The sequence below is a fragment of the Arvicola amphibius genome, chromosome 4, assembly GCF_903992535.2.
Source record: "Arvicola amphibius chromosome 4, mArvAmp1.2, whole genome shotgun sequence".
Classification (NCBI taxonomy): Eukaryota; Metazoa; Chordata; class Mammalia; order Rodentia; family Cricetidae; genus Arvicola; species Arvicola amphibius.
In genome coordinates this window covers 83,968,180-83,991,806 of record NC_052050.1, presented here as the reverse complement: position 1 = coordinate 83,991,806, position 23,627 = coordinate 83,968,180, and the positions used below count along the sequence as shown (strand labels likewise).

The following is a 23,627-nucleotide window of genomic DNA, read 5'->3' as shown; positions in this document are numbered from 1 at the left end:
TATCATCATGCCACTTTTGGGGTTCACTGAGCTCCACCGGGCTGAGTTAACATTCGGTGATGAAGGATAAGCAGTTACCCTGCTAGGGCGGCCTCCCAGGTACCACCCCAGGCTACTCACACTCCCAGAGATGTCCGTCTGTGAGCTCACGTCCAGGAACTGCTTTGGCATCGGGAAGCTGGAACTCTCCAGAGAGCTGCTGCTGGACCACAGGTCAGAGTGAGACCCTCTGTCTGTGCGGAAGCCATCCTTCAGCATGGCAAGGCTCTGCAGTGTAGGGAGGGGTGGGGGAGCAGTGAGTGTTGTGGCTCCTTGGCAGTGCCCTCAGACTCCAGAGAAGGACATCGAATCCCTGGCTACAGTGGTTGTGAGCCACCGCGTGAGTGCTGGGAATTGAACCCAGGATGCCTAGAGAAGAGTCAGTGCTCTTAACATCTGAGCCATCTCTCCAGGCCTCCTGAAGTGTCAGTGAAGGAAGGGGAAGGTGTCTTCAGGGTTAGGTGGCTCTGGGAGGGGATTGCATTCAGGAGTGAAGCAATGGGCTTGTGAATCACATATTCTAGGGTCTGATTGGTGGCTCTGCCACTTACTGCCTGAACCAGACTGTCCTTATCTGTAGAATGGAGATAACCTGAGCCACATATGCAGAGCGCTTAGCCCCATCACCACGTTGTGGAATTGATCTCCTTGGTTCAGTTCCCAGCACAGAGAACACAGGAGAGTGATTCAAAGACATTATGATGTTCAAGGTTAAATGACTCCATCGTTTGGTCCATTAAAAAACAAGCTGGAGGGGGCTGGAGAGATGGCTCAGGGGTTAAGAGCACTGGCCGCCTTGCAGAGGTCCTGAGTTCAATTCCCAGCAACCACATGGTGGCTCACAACCACCTATAATGAGATCTGGTGCCCTCTTCAATAGTGCAGGCAGAACACTTGACGGATAATAAATAAATCTTTAAAAAACCAATCAAACAAACAGATAAACAAACAAATCAAGATGTGTAGTAAGAGCTAGTGGTAGGGACCTGGCTATGGTGGTACAACCAGGCAAAGCTTCCATTCCAGGTTTGTTACTGACCATATGGCCGTAGGCAAGGAACTCAGTGCTTCTGAGCCTCCATTCTCCCCTTTATAAAAGGGGAGGGGAGTGGAAAATATCAAGAAGCCTGCTAGAGGGTAAATTTACCTCATTCTAAATGCCCGTGATTCTTTCTTTTTAATTTTGGTCTATTGGCGTTACATACTAAATTATGCTAGGGATGGGACCAAAGTCTAAACGCAAAATTGATGTTTCATGTACACAGCCAAAAGTCCCAACTTGACAGTATCTTGATATTTTTGAAGCACACATACTGTGTCTGTGTTTGTGCCTACCATGCAAAGTCAGGTATAGAATTTTCCATGGAAGTATCATGTGAATACTCAAAAAAATATTTGGACTAGGGAAAGTCATGAGAACTGAGAGGTCTGTGTGGTGTATGAAAGTAGCTGATGTGAAGTCCTTACACACACACAGGGTACCAGGGGCTCTCATCCCTGGGGCCCTCATCACCTTGATCAGGTCCTGCTTCTCTTTTTCTCCACAGGTGATGGCTTTCTTGATTGCTTTGGTTTCCCTCAACACAGCCTGGGCCTCATCCAGTTTGTAGCCACCCTGAGCATCGGACATTTTCTTGTCAATCCTAGGGTTCAGGAAACGAGAACGATCAGACGTGAGAGGATGGGGAAAGCATGGGCACTCTCAAGTCTCCCCTCTGCATCCTGCACAGCCGTGCCCAGGCCCTGCTGGGCACAGAAGGACCGTGTCAAGCTACAGATGTGTGTGACTGCAGAATGGAGAAGCACTGAGCTCTTCTAAGTATGAACTCTTAGTGAAAATCTTCCCTGATTCCCTCCTGAGTCCGCCAACATGTCTCCAAGAGCTCAGCAACTTCGCTTGTGCTGTGACTGTAACTTTAGACTCTAACTGTGATATCCTGGGAACAGAGCTGAACATGAATGGCATTAGAATCTGGCATAGGCTGCAAGAGTCGGGGGCGAGGAGATGGTGTGTCTCCTGTCCTATATGTCACAGGCTGCTTAGTAGTGTCCTTGACACTGATCCACAAATTGTTAATAATACTCCAGTCTTGAGTTGTGACCACTTCCTGCCAGGTGTGATGGCCCGCGCCTTTAAATCCCAGCATTGGGAGGCAGAGGCAGGCAGATCTCTGTGAGTTCCAGGTTGCTAAGGATACATAGTCTCAAAAAAAGTTTCCATATATTGTCTAAATAGATGGTACCAAATCACCCTTGGTGGAGAATCACTGTGTTTAACTTTGTGGGGTTCCCCTTTTTTATCTTTCTGTGGGTTCTGGGGGTTGAGCTCAGGTTGTACCTTGCATGCATGGCAAGCACTTTTACCTGGTGAGCCATCTCACTGCCTGAGAACCCTTTCGGCAATAAATATGTGCAGAATTACAGGACTCAACAAGGGCAAGGTGAGAAGGACAAAAGACTCTCAGCTGTCACAATGATCTACTGCGTGGCCTCGGACATGGTCCACAACCACACACACCTCGGTGTTCTAACCAAGCTACTACACAGCCTCAGACATGGCTCACAACCACACACATCCTCAGAGTTCTAACCAAGCTACTCTGCAGCCTCGGACACGGCTCACAAAGCACACACACACCTTGGTGTTCTAACGAAGCCTAGACTGTGGTATTTGCCTGGCCCTGTTCAGGGTTGTTCTCACCATCAAATGGGACAAAGAACTTAAACCCTATGGCGAACTAGGAAGTAGTGTATAAATGTAAGGGATTAAACACCGCTAGCCTGGAGATTATTGGCTTATCCAGTCCCTATGTATAGGTCTGTTTTGATGAAAGCAAAGGTTGAAGGAAAAAAGCGGAGTGTCTCCCCACTTGTTTTAGAAGTGCTGACATCACATCAGGGCTGTACCCATGGGGGCAAGTGCTCTGCCACTGAGCTATGACTTAAGGAACCAGAGATGGCTGAGGGGTGGGGACCCTTAGAGGACTAGGCTGTGGAGGAGGTTCTGAGAGCCGATACACTTACGACTCCACGCTTTCATCAAAGGCTGGCCTGAGGCATCCATGGAGGGTGGAAAAAGGGAAGTTTAACAGTCAAGGGAACACCACAAACCCATTATTCCAGGACAGAAACCCTCACAGGCATTCCTCTCCGGCTTCCTGCTACAGCCCAAACTGTGCCATGCTAAATCACTTGGAAAGGAGGAAAGGGGAAATAGGAGCAGGTTCCCACCCTGCCCTGGCTCCGGAGGAGAGGAAAGGACAGGAGGGAGGGAGGGGTCCCCACGCTGCTGACCCCTGCAGTTACTTCAGCTTCTGTGGAGACAAAACAAAGCCCCAATTGTGTTTCCACTAAAAACAGCCCGTCTATCCTTTTGAGGACTTAGGCCTGGGCAAGCCTGCCAGGTTGGCGATTATCTATCGCAGAGTTAGTCTGAAAACATCCGTATTGTTTCACATAGTTCTGTGGGTGATATTCCAGAGAAACACCCCCAGAGTTCGGGTGGGGTGGGAGGTCCCCCTGGCCAAACTATGGGGGGGATGTGTGCAGGGGACAGCTATATGCAGCACTCTCCTCTGCCAACAGGGCAAGAATGGTTTTACATCCCCAGAAGGGTGGACAGAGCTATTTGTGTGCTGGACTGCAAAGAGCTTTTACCTGATTTCTCCAGGCCCTTGGGGACCAGGGCTCCGGAGCTGGGCTGCAGAGAGCAGCTCTGAGCGGACACTTGGAATAGAGCTGGATGGAGCGAGAGGGGTCGGGGAGAACAAAGGTCACCATTATATACTCAGTAAAAGAATCTTTTGGTGTGTGTGTGGGGAGGGGGGGTAAAAGGAAAGAAACGTGTGTGTTGGGCAGTAGAGAGATGTGTTTTAGGATTTCCAAATTATGCAGCTGTCCTTTCCGGCATGCCTTTGGGGACTCAGAAGCTGGGCATAGCCTCTGATAGTAGCTGGTTCATCCCGTCTTATCCAGAAAACTCTGGCACAGGGGCTCTGTGGAGTGCAGAAAGAGGTCCTGCCATACCCTTCCCTGCCAAAGCAACAGCCTAAGTCTCAGCTCCCTCTGCTCACAAGGGGTCAAGCCACAGCCCAAAGCTCCACACTCCGGTTTGGATTTTTCTTTTTCCTTGTCCTTGAGAGGTTCCCTTTAGTTTTCATCTACCTTCCTCTTTCCTTTTCTTTCTAATTTAAACAGAACAGAACAGAAACTCTTGTTGCTGACTATGGATCAAGCTCATGGGTCCTTAGACGTAGCTGCTCAACAACTCTTGGCTGGTGTCATGGAGGCAAATACATAAGCTCTTGTGAAGCAGAAGAATTTTATGTTGGCCTCTAACAGTGATCCTGACATGTCATCAAAGTCCCTCTGGAAACTCCCTAAATTACTCCTGAAGAATGAGGTTCCCAGGCTCTGCAAACACGGGAGGCTGCAGGAACGCTTGAGTTGTCTCCCACTGAACAAAAGCAATTCCAAGGGAGCTTGAAGGGGCCGTATACTTTTTGGGTCTGGGGAGAGGGTTATCTGGGCGGTGACTAAGATGTGAACTTCAAAATCCTGTTAAGTCTCCAAGCGTCTCAATAATAATAATAATAATTGATAGTAACCCCACAGTTCTAGACTGGAAGTGTAGTGGAACAGACTATGTGCTTACCATTGGTGGAGTTGAATTCTTGGGTACCACCCCCCAAAACAAGCAAGCAAACAACAAACAACAAACAAACAGAAAAGCAAGGAACAAGACAAAGGCTAGATGTCTCTCACTGGCCAGAACACATGTCCAGCATGTGGAAGGCCCTTGGGTTTCCATTCTTAGTCCCCAAACAACAAAGAAGTAAATAGTAGAAATGAACAGTGTTAGGTCCCAGGTAGTCCACCTCTCTAGAAATGAGCTCAAGCTGGACCCTAGGAGGATTTATGATAGATAAAACTAGCCTTCCTCAGGCACTTGTGAAACCAGTTCTCATCTGCTAAAAGGAGTCATTTCCCTTCCCTGTGGCAGAAGGGACATTGGTGACCCCTGGGGTCTACCAGCATACTGAAGCTCACATTACCGCTGGCCTCCAGGCTCCCTCAGTACCACAAGTACCTGTTACATCTCAGGCCCTTTCTTCCTCGGGCGACCCATACTCCCTACAATCCACATGATTTGTCTGCCCACTTTGTCTCTCTCTAGTTATCCTCTCTCACTCTTTCTTGCACCCTGACTGTCTGTTCTCTATTCCTGGCTATCTGTCCTCTTGCTCCTTCACCATCTCTTGCTCTCTTGCTGTCTCAATTATCCTCCCCCAGGGTCTGGCTTCCCTAGCCCTAGCCGTGGCCACGCTTTTCTTCCTTGCTACTCTCAACCCTTCCAGGTGCTTCTGGATGCTCTCTCTCTTACTCATAAGAGAGACCTTCCCCTAAGACTGGAGAGGTCATGTCGGCAGTTTCTTTCCTCTGCCCCCTTGCATACAAATACGAAGCCCCAAAAGTTCTTGGGTTCCAGTCCCAGTTCTGATCCTTGCTGGTTGGATGGGTAGCCTTGGACTTTTTTTTTTCCTCCTATGTTTTCATTAGCAACATGGGGCACAACAAAAACTATCCTTAATGAGGTAAGGAGCATGGCATGAAGCCACTGATATAACAGGGCTCTCTAGCAAGCAACAAGCTCGGGTTAGATGGAGAGTCTCTCTTCCCAAAACGAAGAGGATAACTAACTAATGGTCCGCTCCCACCCTCCTCACTGAGCACCTAATCTGCACCAGGCTCTGTTACATCCCAGACAGGGATTTTTCTAGCTCAGTCTTGACAACCATCAAGACATCAAAACTTAGAAGGGTTAGGTTATTTTTCCAGGGTCCCAGGTCTGCTGCCTCATGAACTTACATTCCTAACCCTCTCTGTGTGTTAGGGCTGATATCTGTCTCCACCCTGGTCTACTTCTAACTGAGGACTGTGAGAGCCAGGGCTGCAAAGGAATCTCATCTGGTCCAGCTATCAACCTGGGAGGAGAGGGGGAGGGAGGGCAGGGTTGTCTTAGGGTTTCATTGTCAGTTTGCCAAAGGACAAGGATTTTCAATGCTGCTACAGGGTGACAATGTGGTAAAACAGGTTTGTGGAGGCCCCGAGAATAATGGGAAGTGTTTTGAGTCTAGCTCTTGAGGTGGGGAATAAGCCTGCCTTAAACCATGCTTCAAAGCTTCTGGAGCCACATGCAGAGAATGGGGCTTTCACAGGTCAAATTAGGAATGTCTGTGCTCACACTAGGGCTCTGAATTGTCTCTGATGTTCACTAAAAATTCCCAAGGAGCATAAAGCACAACCCTTGGCAGGAATGAAGTTAGAATCTGGTTTGAAAGATATGACTGGCACATATACATATGTAAATTATACACACATAAGACATAAAAAAAAGATACAAAAGCCAAAATTTTAAATTAAAAAAGAAAAACATTCCACACAATCTAATACAGGGTTGTATTTCTAATCCCCCCACCCCAGGACTAGGGGCTGAATTTAAGGCAGTGGTCCTCAGACTTTCTAGTGCTGCGACCCTTAAATACAGTTCTTCATGGTGTGGTGACCCCCAACCAATTATTTGCTCCCTATTTTATACCTGAAATTTTGCTACTGTTGTGAATAGTAATGTAAATGTAATGCAAATGGTCTTGGGGGACCCCAAAGGGGTCAAGACCCACAGCATGAGAACTGCCAACTTAGGCCTTGTAGATGCTAGGAGGTACTCTCCATTGAGCTACACTCTCAGGCAGGTTATATTTTCTTTTGTTGTTGTTTGATTTTGAGACAGGTCTTGCTATGTAGCCCAGCCTGGCTTTGAACTTTTCACCTTCCCGTCTCAGTCTAGCAAGTGTAGGGATTACAGGTGTGTGCTACCACCTGCAGCTCACACTTGCTCAGATCATGCGTTGTGCTGGATTCCTGGAGGCTTCCTCAGGTGGTGATGGCTTGTGGGATAAAGGCTGGTAAAGGAGAACCAACTTCCGGGCATGGTGACACAAGCCTTTAATCCCCGCACTGGGAAGGCAGAGGTAGCTGGGTCTCTGTGAGTTCCAGGCCAGCCTGGTCTACATAATGAGTTCCAGGACAGTCAGAGGTATATAATAGAGAAACTATCAATGAAGAAAAAGAAGAGGAGAAGGAGGAGGAGCAACAACCATCACCAACTGGCCCTCAACTAGGGGTTACATACATAACTATGTTACATGCATAACGCTTTGAACTATAGTTACAACAGGACTTGCTGATATATCCCAGGGCAGGATTCGGTACTCAGTCAATGATGAAGATAGACTTGAGGCTTACGGGTGTGTGTGTGGGGGGGGGGGGGGCAGATTATAAAATGGTATGGGGTGGGGTTGGGGGTGGGGAGAGAAAGCAAATGACTATCAGAACAGCTGTCCGTACAAGCACAGCCTCCTCAAGGCTGAAAGTCTCGTGAAGCTAGGAATCCTGGTAACCTGCCTGGTGTTTCTGTGAGGGTTGCTAGGTTACCTATGCAATGCTCACCATGGGAGCCACCAGATAGGCTGAACACAACTTAGTAAACAAGGAGCCGTAGCAACCCATCTAATTCCAGTGCTTGAGAGTCTCAGGTAGGAGGATGGCTATGAGTCTGAGGCCAACATGAGCTAAAGGATGAGACCCTATCTCAAAAAACAAAACAAACAACCCCCCCAAGCATGACAAAAGCCTGTTACATGTGTGTAACAATAGGCTGATATTTACTGAGCATTTAGTCTATGACTCAGTTTCCTCAACTATATCATAGGATTATAGCTAAAGACAAAATAAAACAGATGATTCTTTTGGGATTGCCACAAGGGCCAGATGATACCCTCATGCAGGAACACTTGAAGGCGTTTCCCGGCACACAGCAAAAGCTCTCCAAATCTTCATGGCCATGGTCAACATGATAACCGTAAACACAGTGTAACACAGTGCATAGGAAAAAAAAGAAGCCATATCCCTTACTTATCTGTAAGCCCACTTCTGCACAGTGAAATGACATCTATCTGTTTATTGTGGAAGCTCTTTGTCATAGTCTGGTGTATGATTCTCTAGGAATGTGCTCAATGCTGGACGAGGCTGTTAGCTCCGCAGTGGGGTAGCAGAGAAGTGGCAGCTTACTTTAGGGGCCATAGGGCTAAAGGGTTTGCTTGGTCTGTGACTGACAGTCTAGCTGTCAATTAGCAGAGCCCAGGTGTGCACAAAAATGCTTGACACTTGCTTCTAGGACTGCGGAATAAGACTCCGCTGACCTTAACGGGCTTACAAGTTCAGAGGCCAACAACAGCTCCATGGTTTGCAATGACTCTGTTTATCTCCACCCCTGGGTGATGGCATCTTCAGTGAGTGACAGGGGGAAAGAAATTAAGTAGATTTGTGAGCTGCATCTTGAGAAGGGAGGAAAAGGACTAATGGAGAGAGGGGCAGAGAAAGCAGAGGGGACCCAGGGTAGAGACTGCCCCTTGCCCTCCACTGCGGGATACTTACTTCTTCAGGGTCTGAAAGCCGCGCTCTTTGAACTGTAGTTCATGCTGCAGGTGGACCATCTCCCTCTTCAACTTGTTGACCTGAATGTCAGAGGACCACACAGAAGACGGGGGTCAGAGGCGGGTTTGGAGCTGTAGGCTGGGAAGGGGAGCCCAGAAGCCCCTGACGATACTGCTGTTGCCTAAAAGGCCACCTGCATCCCTTGGGCACCATACATCACAGCACCTTCCCTTCACCAGCGTGGGTCTGGGAGTCAGCCTCCCAAGCAGTGTCCCTGTTGGTCCTGCCAGGCTGTCTCCACACGGGGGAAACAGGAAGAAATCAAACACTGACTGGGATAGTCAGGCCTCCCCATTGCTTTGCTATGGGATCCCTCTTGAAGGACCCCGTCTCACCTCTTCTTGCCTGTTGTGATGAGTGGGAGCGATAGCAATGACCTGGGCTGCATACAGCTTAAAGCTGGGGGTGGTCTGAGAGCAATTTGCACAGAGGTGGTGGCGAGACACCACCAAAAGCTAGATCCTCTTTAGGCCTGCAGAGTTCTGGCAGACTTTCAGCGAGAGCTTCTGGTTAAGGTCTAAGAGACTTCATGCACTAAATCCTGATGTACAGCTCTTTCCAAAAATACCTGACATCTAAAAACATGGGGCTCACCTTCCAGTATGGGTGTGGTGTTCTCGAGCTAAACTTTAGCTACTCAGACAAGGTACACCAGACTATTAGCCCCCAGCATTTCATCCTACCTCAGGCCTCTCCCCCATTTATGTTTTCATGTGTGGAAATCATTCAGATCTAAATGAAACCCGTGTTCAAAAGACCCAGTGTACTGCGAACAAGCCGCTTAACCCCTCTGCCTTAGTTTCCAACAGTAAAATGGGGGTAACAACACTACCCTCCTAAAGTCATCATGAATGAAGAGGATGCAAAGCGTTGGGCAGCTAGAAGGAGGAAGAGGACACCAAACTCCAGTGAGGACTCTGGTTTCTTAGGCAAGGGTCTTGGTCTCTGCTTACTCATCTTTAAAGTGCAGAGGATGGCAGGAGCTTACTCTCAAGGTGTGAAGCAATGGCACGAGATGAAGTACCCAAAACTACGCCAGGTACAAGGTGAACGCCTCTGAATGGCAACTGTGGTACCATTGTTAATACAACAACCACAGCTACTATTATCTTGGGGCCTTGCTAGCCCCGACTGCCATGGCCTGAAGGGTTGGCCAGTGAGTGGCAGCGAGGACGCCGTGAAGATCCTTACCCGGGATTTTGCAGTGGCAATTTCGGCTTTCAGGATCTCAGGGTCATACTTGGAGCTGGATGACGACCCAGACACCACTGCAGGGGAGAAAGAAGAGAATCTCAGTCGAGGAAACACAGCAAAGGTGGCTTATCTAGTCATCTAAATGAACCCAGAAGGAAAGGACTAAAAACAGGAACAACCTACAAGTCCAATAAAGGGGGATTTGTTAAATAAATACGGCACACGGAAAATGAAGATGTTGTTGTTAGGTCTCCAACTCCAAAGAGGGGGTGCATGCGTGCAGAAATGACAGTCTTGGCTCAGCTCATATGGGACTGAGGATGTTAGTGGATGCTTACAACTTTCCTCAGGGCCTGTGAAATGGTAAGGCCCATTCCCTTCTCTTCCCTTCCTTTGGTATCTGGCTCCTTCTCTACACATACGTATGGCGTATACCAAGCCAACACTAGCCTCCAGACTCCTTCCTATCCTCATGTACTCATTATGTATCTCAAAGCCCTCGCTAGCCTCCTGGTCCTTCTCACTTCCTCCACTAGCTTCCAGGCGGTTCCAGATTGCAGTTTGCTTCCCACTCTCTTTACAACAGCAAGGCCCTTGCCCTTGCTGTTCTCTCTTGCTATTCTCGCTTCTCTCCTAGAAAACCCTGGCGGACTCTTTCAGATGCTTCTGGATGTTCTCTCTCTCTTATCTACAATAAAAACCTTCTTCCCAACTCACGGAGCGGCCATCTTGCCAGTTTCTTTACCGCACCCTCACTTACAGATATAACTTGGGCGATTTAAAACCACAATGTAGAAAACCGCAGAAGGAAATGAGAAAATGTCTGACACCTACGGTATCATGATACCCAGCTGAGAAAATGTATAGAAAAGCTAAATGAGGGAAATGTAGATTATAAGCTGATACACACACATGCCTCTACAAAGACTGCACGCTGGGGACATAGGTCAGCTGCTTGCCTGGCCTGGGTGAGACCCTCGGTTAACACTGCTGTCTCGAGGGGTGGATGATAAATGAAACTAATTTTCACCTTTGCATGTTTTGGTCTTTTTCCTATTTTCTAACATGAATATCTACTTTCCTAATAAGGATGCTAAAAAGTTCATTTTTTATACTAATGTGCATTTGAGAAGAAAATAAAGTGCCCATAGCTATACCACCCTAGAACAATTATCTTTGCCCTAAGTCATCTCCTACTGCATAGCTATAGTTCTTTCACGTTAAAATTTCATTGCCTTTTAATAGCATTTATGCCGTTGTGGCTTATGGAAATGAACGCAATACAGTGTGAAATATTTCAAGGAAGAAAACAAGACAAAGGGAAACCAGCACCGGCCACAGGCTCCCTAGAGACAACCAGAGTCACCGCTGACCTGGCTCTGAGCATCCAGGCTGGGGAGGTGAGAAGGAAAATGTGTCTAGATATGAGACTCAATCATGTCCTAAGTCAACACTCTCTCCCACAGCTGAACAGGCTTTCGTGGTAAGGAAGGTATTTCTCCAGTGTCCTGAATCATCCTGGATGGGTCAGCTCATCTTCCCTCCCACTGCGGTGAGAACCAAAGCTGCGGTCAGGCTTCCCCGGAAGACGTCAATGGTATCGCTGCTAATTTTCAGCATCTGACCATGACATAGGGAGAAGCTGCTATTTGGATTTAGTTAAAATAGTTTAGCGGGCTTTGAATTATGCATGAAGAGGGTTCAAGTTTGGGGAATGAGAAAACAACTTCGTATAACGGTAGATGAGGAACTATGGGCAGCAGAGTACTTCAGCAAAACTAATGGTGATGACCAGGGTGATGAGGTCTGGGTTTTACCAGAAGAGACAAGCAGGGTCAGAGTGGGGACAAGGGGGCTTCACACTGTTTGTCTGGAGCATGGGACAAGGACTCAGGTGCTCAGGGTGTTTCACTGACAGTGAGAAGTTGTCAACTCCTGCCTTCTAATTCCCCTAGTCTTCAGTGGAGTGAGCGTCTCTAGGATCAACCTGGCTGGATACAGAGCTGGAACATGGCTTAAGAGTATTCTCCAAAGAGGCACTTCCGGGCATTTTAAAGTGGTTCACACGGTCTGTTATCCATGCTGGATGGTAAGAACACAATGAGAAGCCTAGAGAAGTTGTCAGTGTGGGAAATAAAATGGAGATGTATGTGGAAAAGTCACCATCTCCTGCCACTCCCCACCCCCCTGCCACAGATCATGAACCTGTGCTGCTGGGGACAGCACTACACTATGGGGGAGACACTAAGGAGAATGGTAATGGTCTGAAGACCGGTCTGAAGTGGCAATTCCTAACCTAGGCTGGATTAAGGTGATTCTGGGGTAAGTCCTTGTGAAATGCATTAGCATCCCTTGGGCATGCTCAGAAATTCTGGAAGCAAAGGAAGCCAGAAAAAGAACATATTCTTACCAATGGGGCTGTCAGAAACCTGAATTCTTACTCATTGGAGAATTCTTATGAAATGCACAATTTATACACAAAGCTGCTGAAATAGAATACAGCCGGGTGCATATGTTTTAGGTAAACTTTTTACTGAAGTTTTTTTAAATTCTTTTTTTTTAAAAGTTTATTTCTATTTTATTTGCATTGGTGTTTTGCCTGCCCAATGTCTTCATGAGGGTGTCAGATCTTAAAGTTACAGACAGCTGTGAACTGCCATGTGGGTGCTCGGAACTGAACCCAGGTTTTACAGTTAGTGCTCGTAACCACTGAGCCATCTCTCCAGCCCCTGAAGTTTTTTTTTTTCTTTTTTCTTTTCTTTTTAAAAGAAACTTCTAGGTGAACTCCAAGGGAACAGGAGCGCATCCAGACCAGGGACATTTGCGGAGGCAGGACTGAGCCAGTGACCTAGGCCAGAACTGGCCCAAGACAGTGAACTCCGCATGAGTGGGAGCAGAAAATTAGGAAACAACCTTCCTTGGGACTCAGCAATACCACTTGGGCATATATCCAAAGGATGCTCAATCGTGCCACAAGGACATGTGCTCAACTATGTTCATAGCAGCATTGTTTGTCATAGCCAGAAGCTGGAAACAACCTAAATGCCCCTCAACCAAAGAATGGATAAGGAAAATGTGGTACATTTACACAATGGAGTACTACACAGCAGAAAAAAATAACAATGTTTTGAAATTTGCAGACAAATGGATGGAGCTAGAAAACACCATATATTGAGTGAGGTAACCCAGACCCAGAAAGACAATTATCACATGTACTCACTCATAAGTGGTTTTTAAACATAAAGCAAAGGAAACCAGCTTAGAAATCACAATCCCAGAGAACCTAGACAACAATGAGGACCCTAAGAGAGACATGCATGGATCTAATCTACATGGGAAGTAGAAAAAGGCAAGATCTCCTGAGTAAATTAGAAGCATGTGAACCTTGGGAGAGGGCTGAAGGGGAGGGGAAAGGCAGGGAGGGAAGCAGAGAAAAAGGTAGAGCTCAATAAAATCAATAAAAAAACAGGAAGTAAAATAAAAGAAACTTCTATAAACCAGGTATGGTAAAAACCTATATAATCTCAGCACTCAGGAACCTGAGGCAAGAGAACTTCGAGAGTTCAGGGCCACCCTGAGCTACATTCTGCATTATCTAATCCCTTTGCTCGGAGTACAGGTACTGTACTTTCTGCCAGTAAGCAATTCTGCTTCCTTGGGACCTGGGAGGTGGTGTGCACAGTCAGCACCCTCTTCAGCTACTCCAGCCCTCCTCACCTCGTTCCTCTCTCCCTCATTTCAGGTCTTTTCGTGCCACCCCCATTATGTTGCTAGAACTTCACTTCTAGTGGCTTCCTGGGAAAGGAGATGGGAAGGAAGCAAAAGTTTTGAAATCCCACATGTCTCAGAATATCTTTATTCTACGCTCCACTTAAAGATAGCTTCACAGTGATGGAGTTCTAAGTCGGAACTGACTTTTCGGAGAAAGGAAAAGGCATTGTGACCGTCTAGTTCGGTACGACTGGCGACAAATCTGGAGTACCCGGAGTCCTGACCATTTATTTCTACGTGATCTGGTCTTGCCTATAGGATGCTGCCTTGGTCCCAGGGTTTGAAACTTCCCAGTGGTGAATACATGTATGTTGACTTTTATTCACCAAGTTGAGCACTTGGTGAAGCTTTACAGTGTAAACCCCCCCCCCCTTCGGTTCTGGGAGACGCTGCTAAGTTTTTTTCATGGAGCCTTCTTCCTCTGTTTCCTCGGTTTCCTCGCGCTGTTTGGATCTGGAAGAGGCTGCCAGCACCATTGCTCTGTTTTCCCCCTCTCGTTGCCAATCTCACTGTATCTTGGCTCTGCTTCCTAGAAGGTTTCCTTGGTTATATCAATATAACTGTTATTTCACATGTTTTGATTTCTGAAACATCACGCGGTGGCTTGGAAGTCTCCTTGGTTTGGCATCTAGCTCGCTAGGCTCGTCTCGTGGCTGTGTAGCCTCTGCTGAGATTTTCTTCTCATGAGTACTTTCTACTCCCAAGCCTCTCCATGTAGGGGTCAGTCTCTCTTACAGGATACCTGGAGTCTCAGCGGCTGCGTGTGCAAAGAATAGAAGCCAATCCACTTGCTTGTGACCTGCGCGGCCCGTGACTTTGTTGGCTGTCTCACTCGGGAGCCCTCAATGTCTGTGTCTTTTAATTGTTTTTTTCCCTTTACTTCTCACTTCCGCCCAGGTCTCCCAGAGTTCTACCCAGCCTGGTGGGTGGTGGCCCTGCCACCAGATGAAACACAAGGGTTGGGGTCTCCAAAGCCTGCTCCCATGTTCAATTAATAATTATGCTTTAGCAGGGCATGTCCTGGCTTTGAACTTGCCTGGTATCTCTAATCTTCTGGTCCTGAGACTCCAGCACAGACCTTTAGTCTTTTGCCAGGTTAAAGATGGGTAATCACTTGGGCTGGACCAATATGGGATGTGGTTTTGGTCTGCCTGAGATCTTTGAGATACTCTTCTCTTCACTTTCAGAGAGAGCTGCAGCTGTGCCAAAGCAATAACCGACCTAAGTATAGAGCTACCAGGTTCCCCATTTCCTGTCCATTTTTTCTCTTCTGAGGCTGTCCAAGTAGGTGTCCATTTGCCTTGTAGCCTCCAGATCTTACTGTGGCAGCTACAAAACGAAACGAAACCAAGCCAAAACCCACCATGACGGAGAAAACTGAGGAAGAAAACACTTGCTTCCTCTCACAACTTATAAGGCATCCAGCAAAGTCAGGACTGGAGCGCAAGGGCTGATACAGAGGCCACGGAGGAAGGATCCTTACTGCCTTGCTCCTCATGGCTTGCTCAGCCTGCTTTCTGGTAGAACCTGAGACCACCAGCCCAGGGTGGCACTAATCACTCATTAGGGAAAGGCTCTACGGGCTTGCCAGCAGCCCGATCTTAAGGAGGCATTTTCTCAAGTGAGGCTCCCTCCTCTCAGATGACTCTAGCTCATGTCAGGTTGACATAAAACTACCCAGCACACTCAGACTGTTAAGCACAGCAGCAGCAGCTACTTTTACATGCTGAGGCATCTCAGCCCTCCTGCTGGTATTCGTTTTTAAACCACAGGGTGCCAATGATTTTATTTTTCAGTTGGGACATCAAAGTCGGAGAGGGGATGGAGCATAGCAAGGCTCCAAAGGACCCAGATCTTCCGAGTCTTCACCTGTTTCAAGCTGGGAGGAACCAGATGTAGTCCAGGAAATTTGACATGTGACTTGTCAATTTGGAGACAATGAAGGGAATGAAGGTTTTGAGATCAGAGCTGCCTGGGTATCAAGGCACCTGCTACTTTTCAGGGGTGAGATTCTGGAGGAGGCCTCTTGCCATCCTGGGGGCTTGGATTCCTTGCCTGCAGAACAGTACGAACACTGTCTTGTAAGAGGGTGTGGGTAAGTGGGAGGGAGGTTAACTGCTATAGAGGGTTTCTTTCTCCTTCCCATGGGATGAGAGACTATACCAGAGAGTTGACGTTAAGCAGCCCCACCTGTGACCGGCACTCACTCATGACAGTCAAGGCCAAATGATGAAACCCTCACAAGCCCCAGCAGGCCATCTGAGCTAGAGGCCAGGCATGTGGCCTCGCCACTCCGTCACCCAATAAAAGTTGACTTGGAGAGCACACTTGGCTCCTCCCACCAAAAAGAAGATCAAGAGGAGGCCTTGGCCACACCCCCTTTAACTGGGATTCCGAATCTCAATTCTAGTTGCCTGCCTGACCCCATGGAGGTGCCCTGAGGCTCGTGCAGCTCGCGGAGATTGGTGAAAGCTGCATTAATGGGCTGAAGAGCTGCACTGCCTATTTCCCGTCCTTTGCGGAGTATTTACAGACAGAGCATCCCTATTTGAAATGTGTGGCGCTGGCTTGGTTCCAGGTTTCGGGATTTTTGAATTTTAAAATGCTTGCATATACATAATGAGGTATCTTGGGGATAGGGCTCAAGGCAAAAATAAGGAAATTTATTCATGTTTGATATGAACTGAAAGTAACTTCATTTATTTACTAAGTTAGAGTCTCACTATGTAACCCAGGCTGACCTGGAGTTCACTATGTGGACCAGGCTGGCCTTAAACCCACAGAGATGCACCTGCCTCTGCTTATGTGCGAGGACTGAAGACATGTGCCATCACACCGTGCTTGAAAATAACATAGACAGTATTTTAACTACCTGTGTTCATGCCACAAAGTCCATGATACGGCATCTCTTACTTATGGCATCACAGTGCCACTTCAACAATTCTAGATTTTGAAACATTTTAGATTCTGGTTTTATAGATGAGGGAAACTTAGCTTATATTCTTGGTGCCAGGGATCTGTTAAAATTCTCTCAAAATACCAATAAAGAATAATAATTTTACTGATAGATGAACAATGTGATGTGTACCACTTTATGCCCTCATTGACCAGTTTAAATCGCATAAAGACCCACAAGAGGCAGATTTAATGCTATTATTAGATCAATTTTGTACACACACAAAAAAATAAGACCAACAAGTTACAACATTACATAGCTGGCAGACCACATATCATGCATTTGAAGCCGGCACCAACTCTGAAAACATTATATGGGCTCACGCCTTTAATCCTAGCAGAAACAGGTATATCTCTGTGAGTCAGAGACCAGCCTGGTCTACATAGTGAGTTCCAGGCTAGCCAGGGCTACATAGTGAGAGCATGCCTTTAAACACATATAAAATACATCTCAGTATGCATATAATAGGCTAGATATCCCTTGGGCTGGAGAGATGGCTCAGCGGTTAAGAGAACTGGCTGTTCTCCGAGAGGACCCAAGTTCAATTCCCAGCATCCACATGGCAGCTCACAACTGTCTGTATCTTTAAGATCTGACACACTCACACAGATATACATGTATACCAATGCACTTAAAAATAAAAATAAATAATTTTAATATAATAAGCTAGCCAGCCCACAAATGTCTGTAACTCCAGCTTTGAGGTATCTAAAGCCCTCTTCTGGCCCCTGCACACACAGGCATGCCCCTTCCCCCGTTCACACACATGCATACACTTTCATGGACACATACACACAAATTAATTGGCTTTTTGAAAAAAATGCTAGCTATCTGGGCAGATAAAATGGCCTGGCAGGTAAAAACATTTGCTGTCAAGTCTGTTGAGCTGTTCTTTGGCCCTCAGGGTACACTGTGGCACATGGGTAGCCATTCTTTACACATACATAAATAAGTAAATCCTCTCAAACTAGCTTGGGACTTCGAGTGCAGTCTCATTTTAACTATGGGGTTCTATGTCAACAAGAATATTTACTTATCCATTAACATGTTTCTAATGAAATTGTACTAGGTGCAATAGACCAGTGGCTTTTGACTGGAGCCAGTTTTGCCTTCTATGGCACCCTGAGATGTCTGGAAACGTTTTTGTTTGTTACAACTTGCAGGGAAGGGACACTGCTGGTACCAGCTGAACGGAGACCAGAAGGATGGATGTGGAACATCCTTCCGTATGCAGGGCACCCTCAGTGCTTCTCTCAATGTCAGTGGCCCTGCAGCTAAAGATCTTGATGTGGATCATCAGAAAGAATTATATAGCTCAGACCAGCCTCAAAGTTGCAATCCCTGGCTTAGCCTTTGGAGTAGCTGGGGTCCTGGGCATGCTCCACCATCTGTGACTAGATCCTCCAGCTCCTAACACTTCCTCACTCCTTCTGCCTGCTTATGAATGTCCTTGGTTTACAGAAACTAGGGATGCAGAATGTGTCTAGAGTACACATGGACCGAGGTTTGATCCCCAACACCCCTCAGCCCCACTCCCACTCCCCTAGAAGACAACAAAAAAGAATTCAACAAATGATATTTAGAAACACTAGCAAAAGCTGAAACACACACACACACACCACACACACACACACACACACACGTCATCAATAGCTATTGACAGTCCACTTGACACCATGGTTTTTTTCCATGCCTTCTTGCCCACTCCGAGCAGCTTCTTTGGCCTTTTAAAATCTGGACCAATTACCTTGCAGACTATTCTACATTATGGGCCTAAATGGCTGTGTTCCTGATTAGCAAGATCTGGATGAAATATTATTGTGCAGGAACCTCTATGAAACATCCACCTTATAGGGCTTTTGAGACAAACTGGCTATTTACTGGTGATGTTAATTCCAACCCATACAGAAAGGCCACAAAGATCTCCAATAAAAAGGATCATTTGACAGTCTAAAATTACCAAGTGATTTGTGGGCTATTATTCTGGTACCAAATAAGCATCCTAGCCCCCCCCCCAAAGAGAAATGTATATTTGCCATCTTTCAAACTATGGAGCTTTCGAGAGAGGAAAAACATCAACTTCACCTTTACCAACCTGAGTTTCACTAGCAACATTTCAGAACTGTGTAATAATAGTACCAAAACCCAAATTCCCAAATAAAGCCCTAACCTACAAAATGATAGGGGTCTAGAGGCAGGGCCTTTGGAAGGTAAGCAGGCCTAAGTGAGGTGCTGAGAACTGGGCTGCTGGGCTGGGATTAGTGACTCCAGAGACAAGACACCAGAAAGTCTGTAGCCTTTGTCTGCCGTGTGTAAGTCAAGAGTGCCCACACTGGCACCACAGGTGCCAGCACTTCATCTCCGATGCCCAACCTCCACAACTGTGGGAGAACACGGTGGAAGAAGCCATCTAGTCTATGGTACTACACTGGCTCCCACCGACTAAATCAGACTCAGGGCTAGAAGTTCCTTTAAACGATTCTAGCACATCATTGGGTCCGTAGATGGTAGAGACCCTGAGGGAGCTCCCGGGTGGCTAAGGAGGACAGGACTGGGACACTAGGTGGTCCAGCCGGGCTGACTCCAGCCTCCGAGATGAATGAACCTCCCAAATCAAGGGCATCACAACCAAGCCACAGATGCCCAGACACCATGGTCACATGCTTATTCCCACTGCCTAGCCCCTGCTCAAAAGTGGCAGAGACGACAGATGGGTTTGCGTGTTACAATTGTCTCTCACCAGCTGTAAGGCCGTGGGCACATACATTATTGACCCTGAACCTTGGCTTCCTTATCTGTTAAGGTGGCTATTAATAGTTGTGTTGAACAGAAGTGCCAGGGGGATTGTTGGAAATACCATATACAGATTGTAGGAACATTTAATAAACATAGGGAAGATCTGATGAGTATAAAGTAGTGGCTTACTAGATGTGACATCATAGGTCTATAATCTCAGGAATTAGGAGGTTGAAGCAGGGGGACGCCAGTTCAAGACTAGCTTGGACTTTATCCCTCAACAACAACAGCTTGGTTTGCTCCTGTGACACCGGGGTAAACAAGAAAGGAAGGAGCCCTGCCTGTATGAATCTATGGAGACCACTAAGCTATAGGGTAACCAGATGTGTGGTGAAATGCGGAGGCTGGGGCCAAAGCTGGGGAAGGGGCTTCTGACAGAGCTGCAGAGCAGACCTTCAGTGGTAACGGCCCAAGAGATAAGGCTTGAAGGATAAGGTGTTTGTCTCGCATCCAGGAAGTGTAACTGCAAAGGTCCTGTGGTAGGAAATTGAGGGGAGAGCTGGAGAACGGGGTGGGAGAGACACGAGATGAGGCAAGGGTGGCCTGCAGGGACTGGTCACACAGAGCTCTGAAGGCCTCACGAAGAGTGATAGGAAGACTTTGAAAGCTGCTGACTCATTTCAAGGCTGTAGTAAGATGTGTATAACATAGGGCTGGATGGAGATAGCTTACCTGGTAGAATGCTTTCTTAGTATGCACAAAGCCCTGGTCCTATCCTTAGCACCATATTGAGCAGGCATAGAAATAGGGCACACAGCCGGTGGTGGTGGCACACACCCAAAATCCCTATAGTCTTGGGAAGGATGAGGAGTTCAAGGCAAGTCTCGACTACAGAGCCAGTTAGAGGCCACTCTCTGCTACAGAGGCCACTCACTCTGTCTCATAATGGTGAAGGCCACTAGCAAGATTGTTCAGTAGGTGAAGATGCCTGCCACCAAGCCTGAGAGCCTGATTTCGATCCTTGAGACTCGCATGGTGGAAAGAAAGAGCCATGTTTTATAAATTGTCCTCTGACTTCCCCACACAAACCATAACATGTGTGTGCTTACATATATACACATACACAATATAAAATGTAATTTTAAACTGTACACATGCCGAGCGTGGTGGTGTACGCTTTTAATGCCAGGGGCAGCGGCAGTGGCAGAGCTCTCTGAGTTGAAGGGCAGCCTGGTCTATATAGTGAGTTCCAGGCCAGCCTGGCTTACATAATGAGGCCCTGTTACAAATCCAAAAAACAGGGCCTAGAGAGATGGCTTAGTAGTTACGAGCACTTGCTGCTCTTTCAGAGAACCCAGGTTTACTCTCGCTACCCATTTGGTGGATCACAACTATCTGTCACTCCAGTTTTCGGGGATTCAATGCCCTCTTTTGACCTCCACAGGTACCAGGCATACATGTGGGACACATACATACATGCAAGCTAAACACTCACATACACAAAAACAAAGTTTAAAGAAGAAAACAGAAACTTTAAAATAGCAACAATAGAAATAAAAAGCCACACACATGCAACCTAAGATTACGATTATAATTATTTCAAAGCATACTCTTCACAGAATTAAGTAAATTCTTGCTGTTTCTAAAGGTGTTATTGCCCATCATTATCAGCAATTTCTAGGACTTTTTTTTTTCTCCCCAAAGAAAAATTTATACCTGTTAAGCAACTTCCTGCTCCCCACAGCCATGGATCAGCTTTAAACGAAGAGATATGGAATCTGGTCAACATTCCAAAATGATTTTAAACGAACTGGAGTGAAACAAGGTGTAAAGAATACTTGCAGTGAAATCATGAGGACCTGAGTTCGGATCCTCAGCACTCACGTAAAAAGCCAGGGACGGCTGTGTGTAGCTGTGTGTATCTACAACCATGTGGGGAGGGCGTGCAGGGGAAGAAGACAGGAAGATCTCTGGGGCTTTCTGGCCACCAGCCTAACTCTAGTGAGAGACCCTGTCTCAAGGGAATAAAGAGATGAGTGACAGAGCAGGATACCCAGCATCCTCCTCTGGCCTCCACACCTATACATGGCACAAGCATCAGTGAACACATGTGCACACAATGCACACATGGGCACACACGTAGAGAACAAAAGGAAGAAAAATGTAATAGGAAGAACAACAGAGAGTATGGTGGTTTGTACAAGGAATGGAGGGGGAGAGAGGACAGATTTAAGCACTGAAGTTATGGTAGCACTCAGTGGACGGTCCCTGCTGTACCAGCGGGGGATGCTGGCAACAGCCCCAGCAGTGGGAGGTACTCACAGCTGACCTGGGAGCCCAGCTTATGCTCCCAGACGGCATGTAACTGCTGATACTCCTGCTGTGCCAGCTCCAGGCGCTGCTGCTTCACCTGGTAGATCTCCTTTTGGGCACTGAGAGCCTCCTGGGCCACCACCAGGTAATCCTTCAGCATGTGCTCTTGCTCCCGCCGCCATTGCACCCTCGGATCCTCGATCTGAGTGGTTTCTGAAACAGATCCCAAGGCAGGATGTCAGCACTGTACATGTACTTACTGGCTCGGTTGGTGGACTACGGGCTCCACTACTGGAAATCAAAAGCACGATAAATGTAAATGGGTTAAACTTACTGCATGGAAATGCAGTTCCACCTGGATTAGTCACACAACCAAAAAATAAATCAAGATCAGGTTTGAATTGAACATCAAGTTCTGCCTGATAACAACCAAAAGAAGGAATTGGTTACGGACATAATAGAGGTTCGAGGTCCTCTGCTGTGACTCAGTATAAAAGGAAAGAACTAATCAGTTTTAAAGGATATGAATAGGCACCCTGTACTGTTTGCAACATAGAATACAATTGTACTATAATATAAATTAGAAGGAGCCTTAAAATATGAATACCCATGACCAATAGTTCCTCCTATAGTAATTTATCATGAAAATAATATTTAAAATTCAGGGGGAGATAGATTACACAAAAACATGATAAAGAGCAGGCAAATATTAAATGTTTATTCTGAGCCAATAGCTGCTCTAGGTACTTTATACGTACTCAATTCTTCAGCATTTGCATTAACTTTACACAGTAGACTCTGATCCTACTTCCATTGTGCATAATATAGAATTAAGACACAGAAAGGTTAAACAACTGCTTCAAGGTCGCACAGGAAGTTTTTTTGCCTAAAAATAATATGCATTCAAATTTTTTATTCATATTCTCATCTGCTGGGTTTTAAAGATTTATTTTTAGTGACACATATGTATGATTATCTATGCGTGGGTCCATGCACATTAGTGTGAAAATCTGCACAGATCAGAGGTGTAAGATCCCCTGAAGCTGGAGTTACAAGTAATCATGACTCACCAGGTTCATAAGGAGTGATGGAAACCAAGCTTAGGTTCTCTGCAAGAGCAGAACATGCTCTTAGTGGCTCAGCCATCTCTCTAGCTATTGTTGGGCTTCTTGGGTAAGAATCCTGGATATATTCTGAATGTGGGTGCTGTGCATGTATTTTCTTCTTTTCTCTGGTGTGTGTGTTTCAAAATCTTTCAGATTTTCTCCCACTTCATTTTTCCTCCCTTTCTCCCCAACCCTGCAATTGGTCTTGAGTTCCCGGTCTCAAGCGCTTCCCTGTCTAGTCTCTCTAGTGTGAAACTCTTAACTTTAGCTAAGGTCAAGAAGAGTATATAGTGCTGAGACCAGACGTCTGCTGTCATGCTAGGCTCAGGTTTTTGCCTGTGTTTTCTTTTAGGTGTTTTCTAATTTTAGCTTTTAGGTTTAGGGTTGTGGCCCATTTAGAATTTGCTTTTCCATATCGGGTGAAGTACGGAGAGAAGCACAGAGTGCTCTTGAGGTCCACTCTTGGTGGCACCAGGTACTCAGAAGATTCCTTGAGGGAATCATGTTAAACATTGTTGGTTCTGAACCGGCGACTCTGTGCAGTGGCTTTCCCAGACCCCAGGCCTCCTGCTGCCCTGGCTGTGTCTCATAATGCTGTCCTGGGGCAGGCTCTGCAAGATCATCTTGGCTGGCTAATTTTCTCAGTTCTTGTTTTCACTAAAGTTAAACATGTTGATGACAATGTATAAAGTTATGACACAGTCGGACAGTTAAGCATGCTACAGTGTGTGCAACTGAAAACACCAACCCCTGTCCTCTCTTCCACACACATCTCCCCACAGGAAGGTAGCCACCTCAACAATCTTTCAGTGTATCACAGTCATCTTGAGGACCCCTCACTCACACTGCGCCATATTCCAGATCTCTATCTATAAACACATTCTCCATGCAAGGGTATGCAACTACCACACTCAGGAACTTTGCATAGTCTCTACTTGCCTCCCCACTTTTAATTG

General features: G+C 46.6%; 1 protein-coding gene across 2 annotated transcripts in view; it reads right to left on the bottom strand.

The window, feature by feature from the left end:
• The window catches only part of Wwc1 (WW and C2 domain containing 1), a 152,588-nt gene that overhangs the window by 47,448 nt on the left and 81,513 nt on the right, over nt 1-23,627 (bottom strand). For both annotated transcript variants that reach the window (XM_038327022.2, XM_038327024.2), the window contains 5 exons: nt 21,575-21,778; nt 9,787-9,863; nt 8,536-8,615; nt 1,553-1,682; nt 121-267 (listed from right to left, as the gene is read on the bottom strand). In XM_038327022.2, coding sequence (XP_038182950.1) covers nt 121-267; nt 1,553-1,682; nt 8,536-8,615; nt 9,787-9,863; nt 21,575-21,778 — 638 coding nt within the window. The remainder of the gene's footprint in view (nt 1-120; nt 268-1,552; nt 1,683-8,535; nt 8,616-9,786; nt 9,864-21,574; nt 21,779-23,627) is intronic.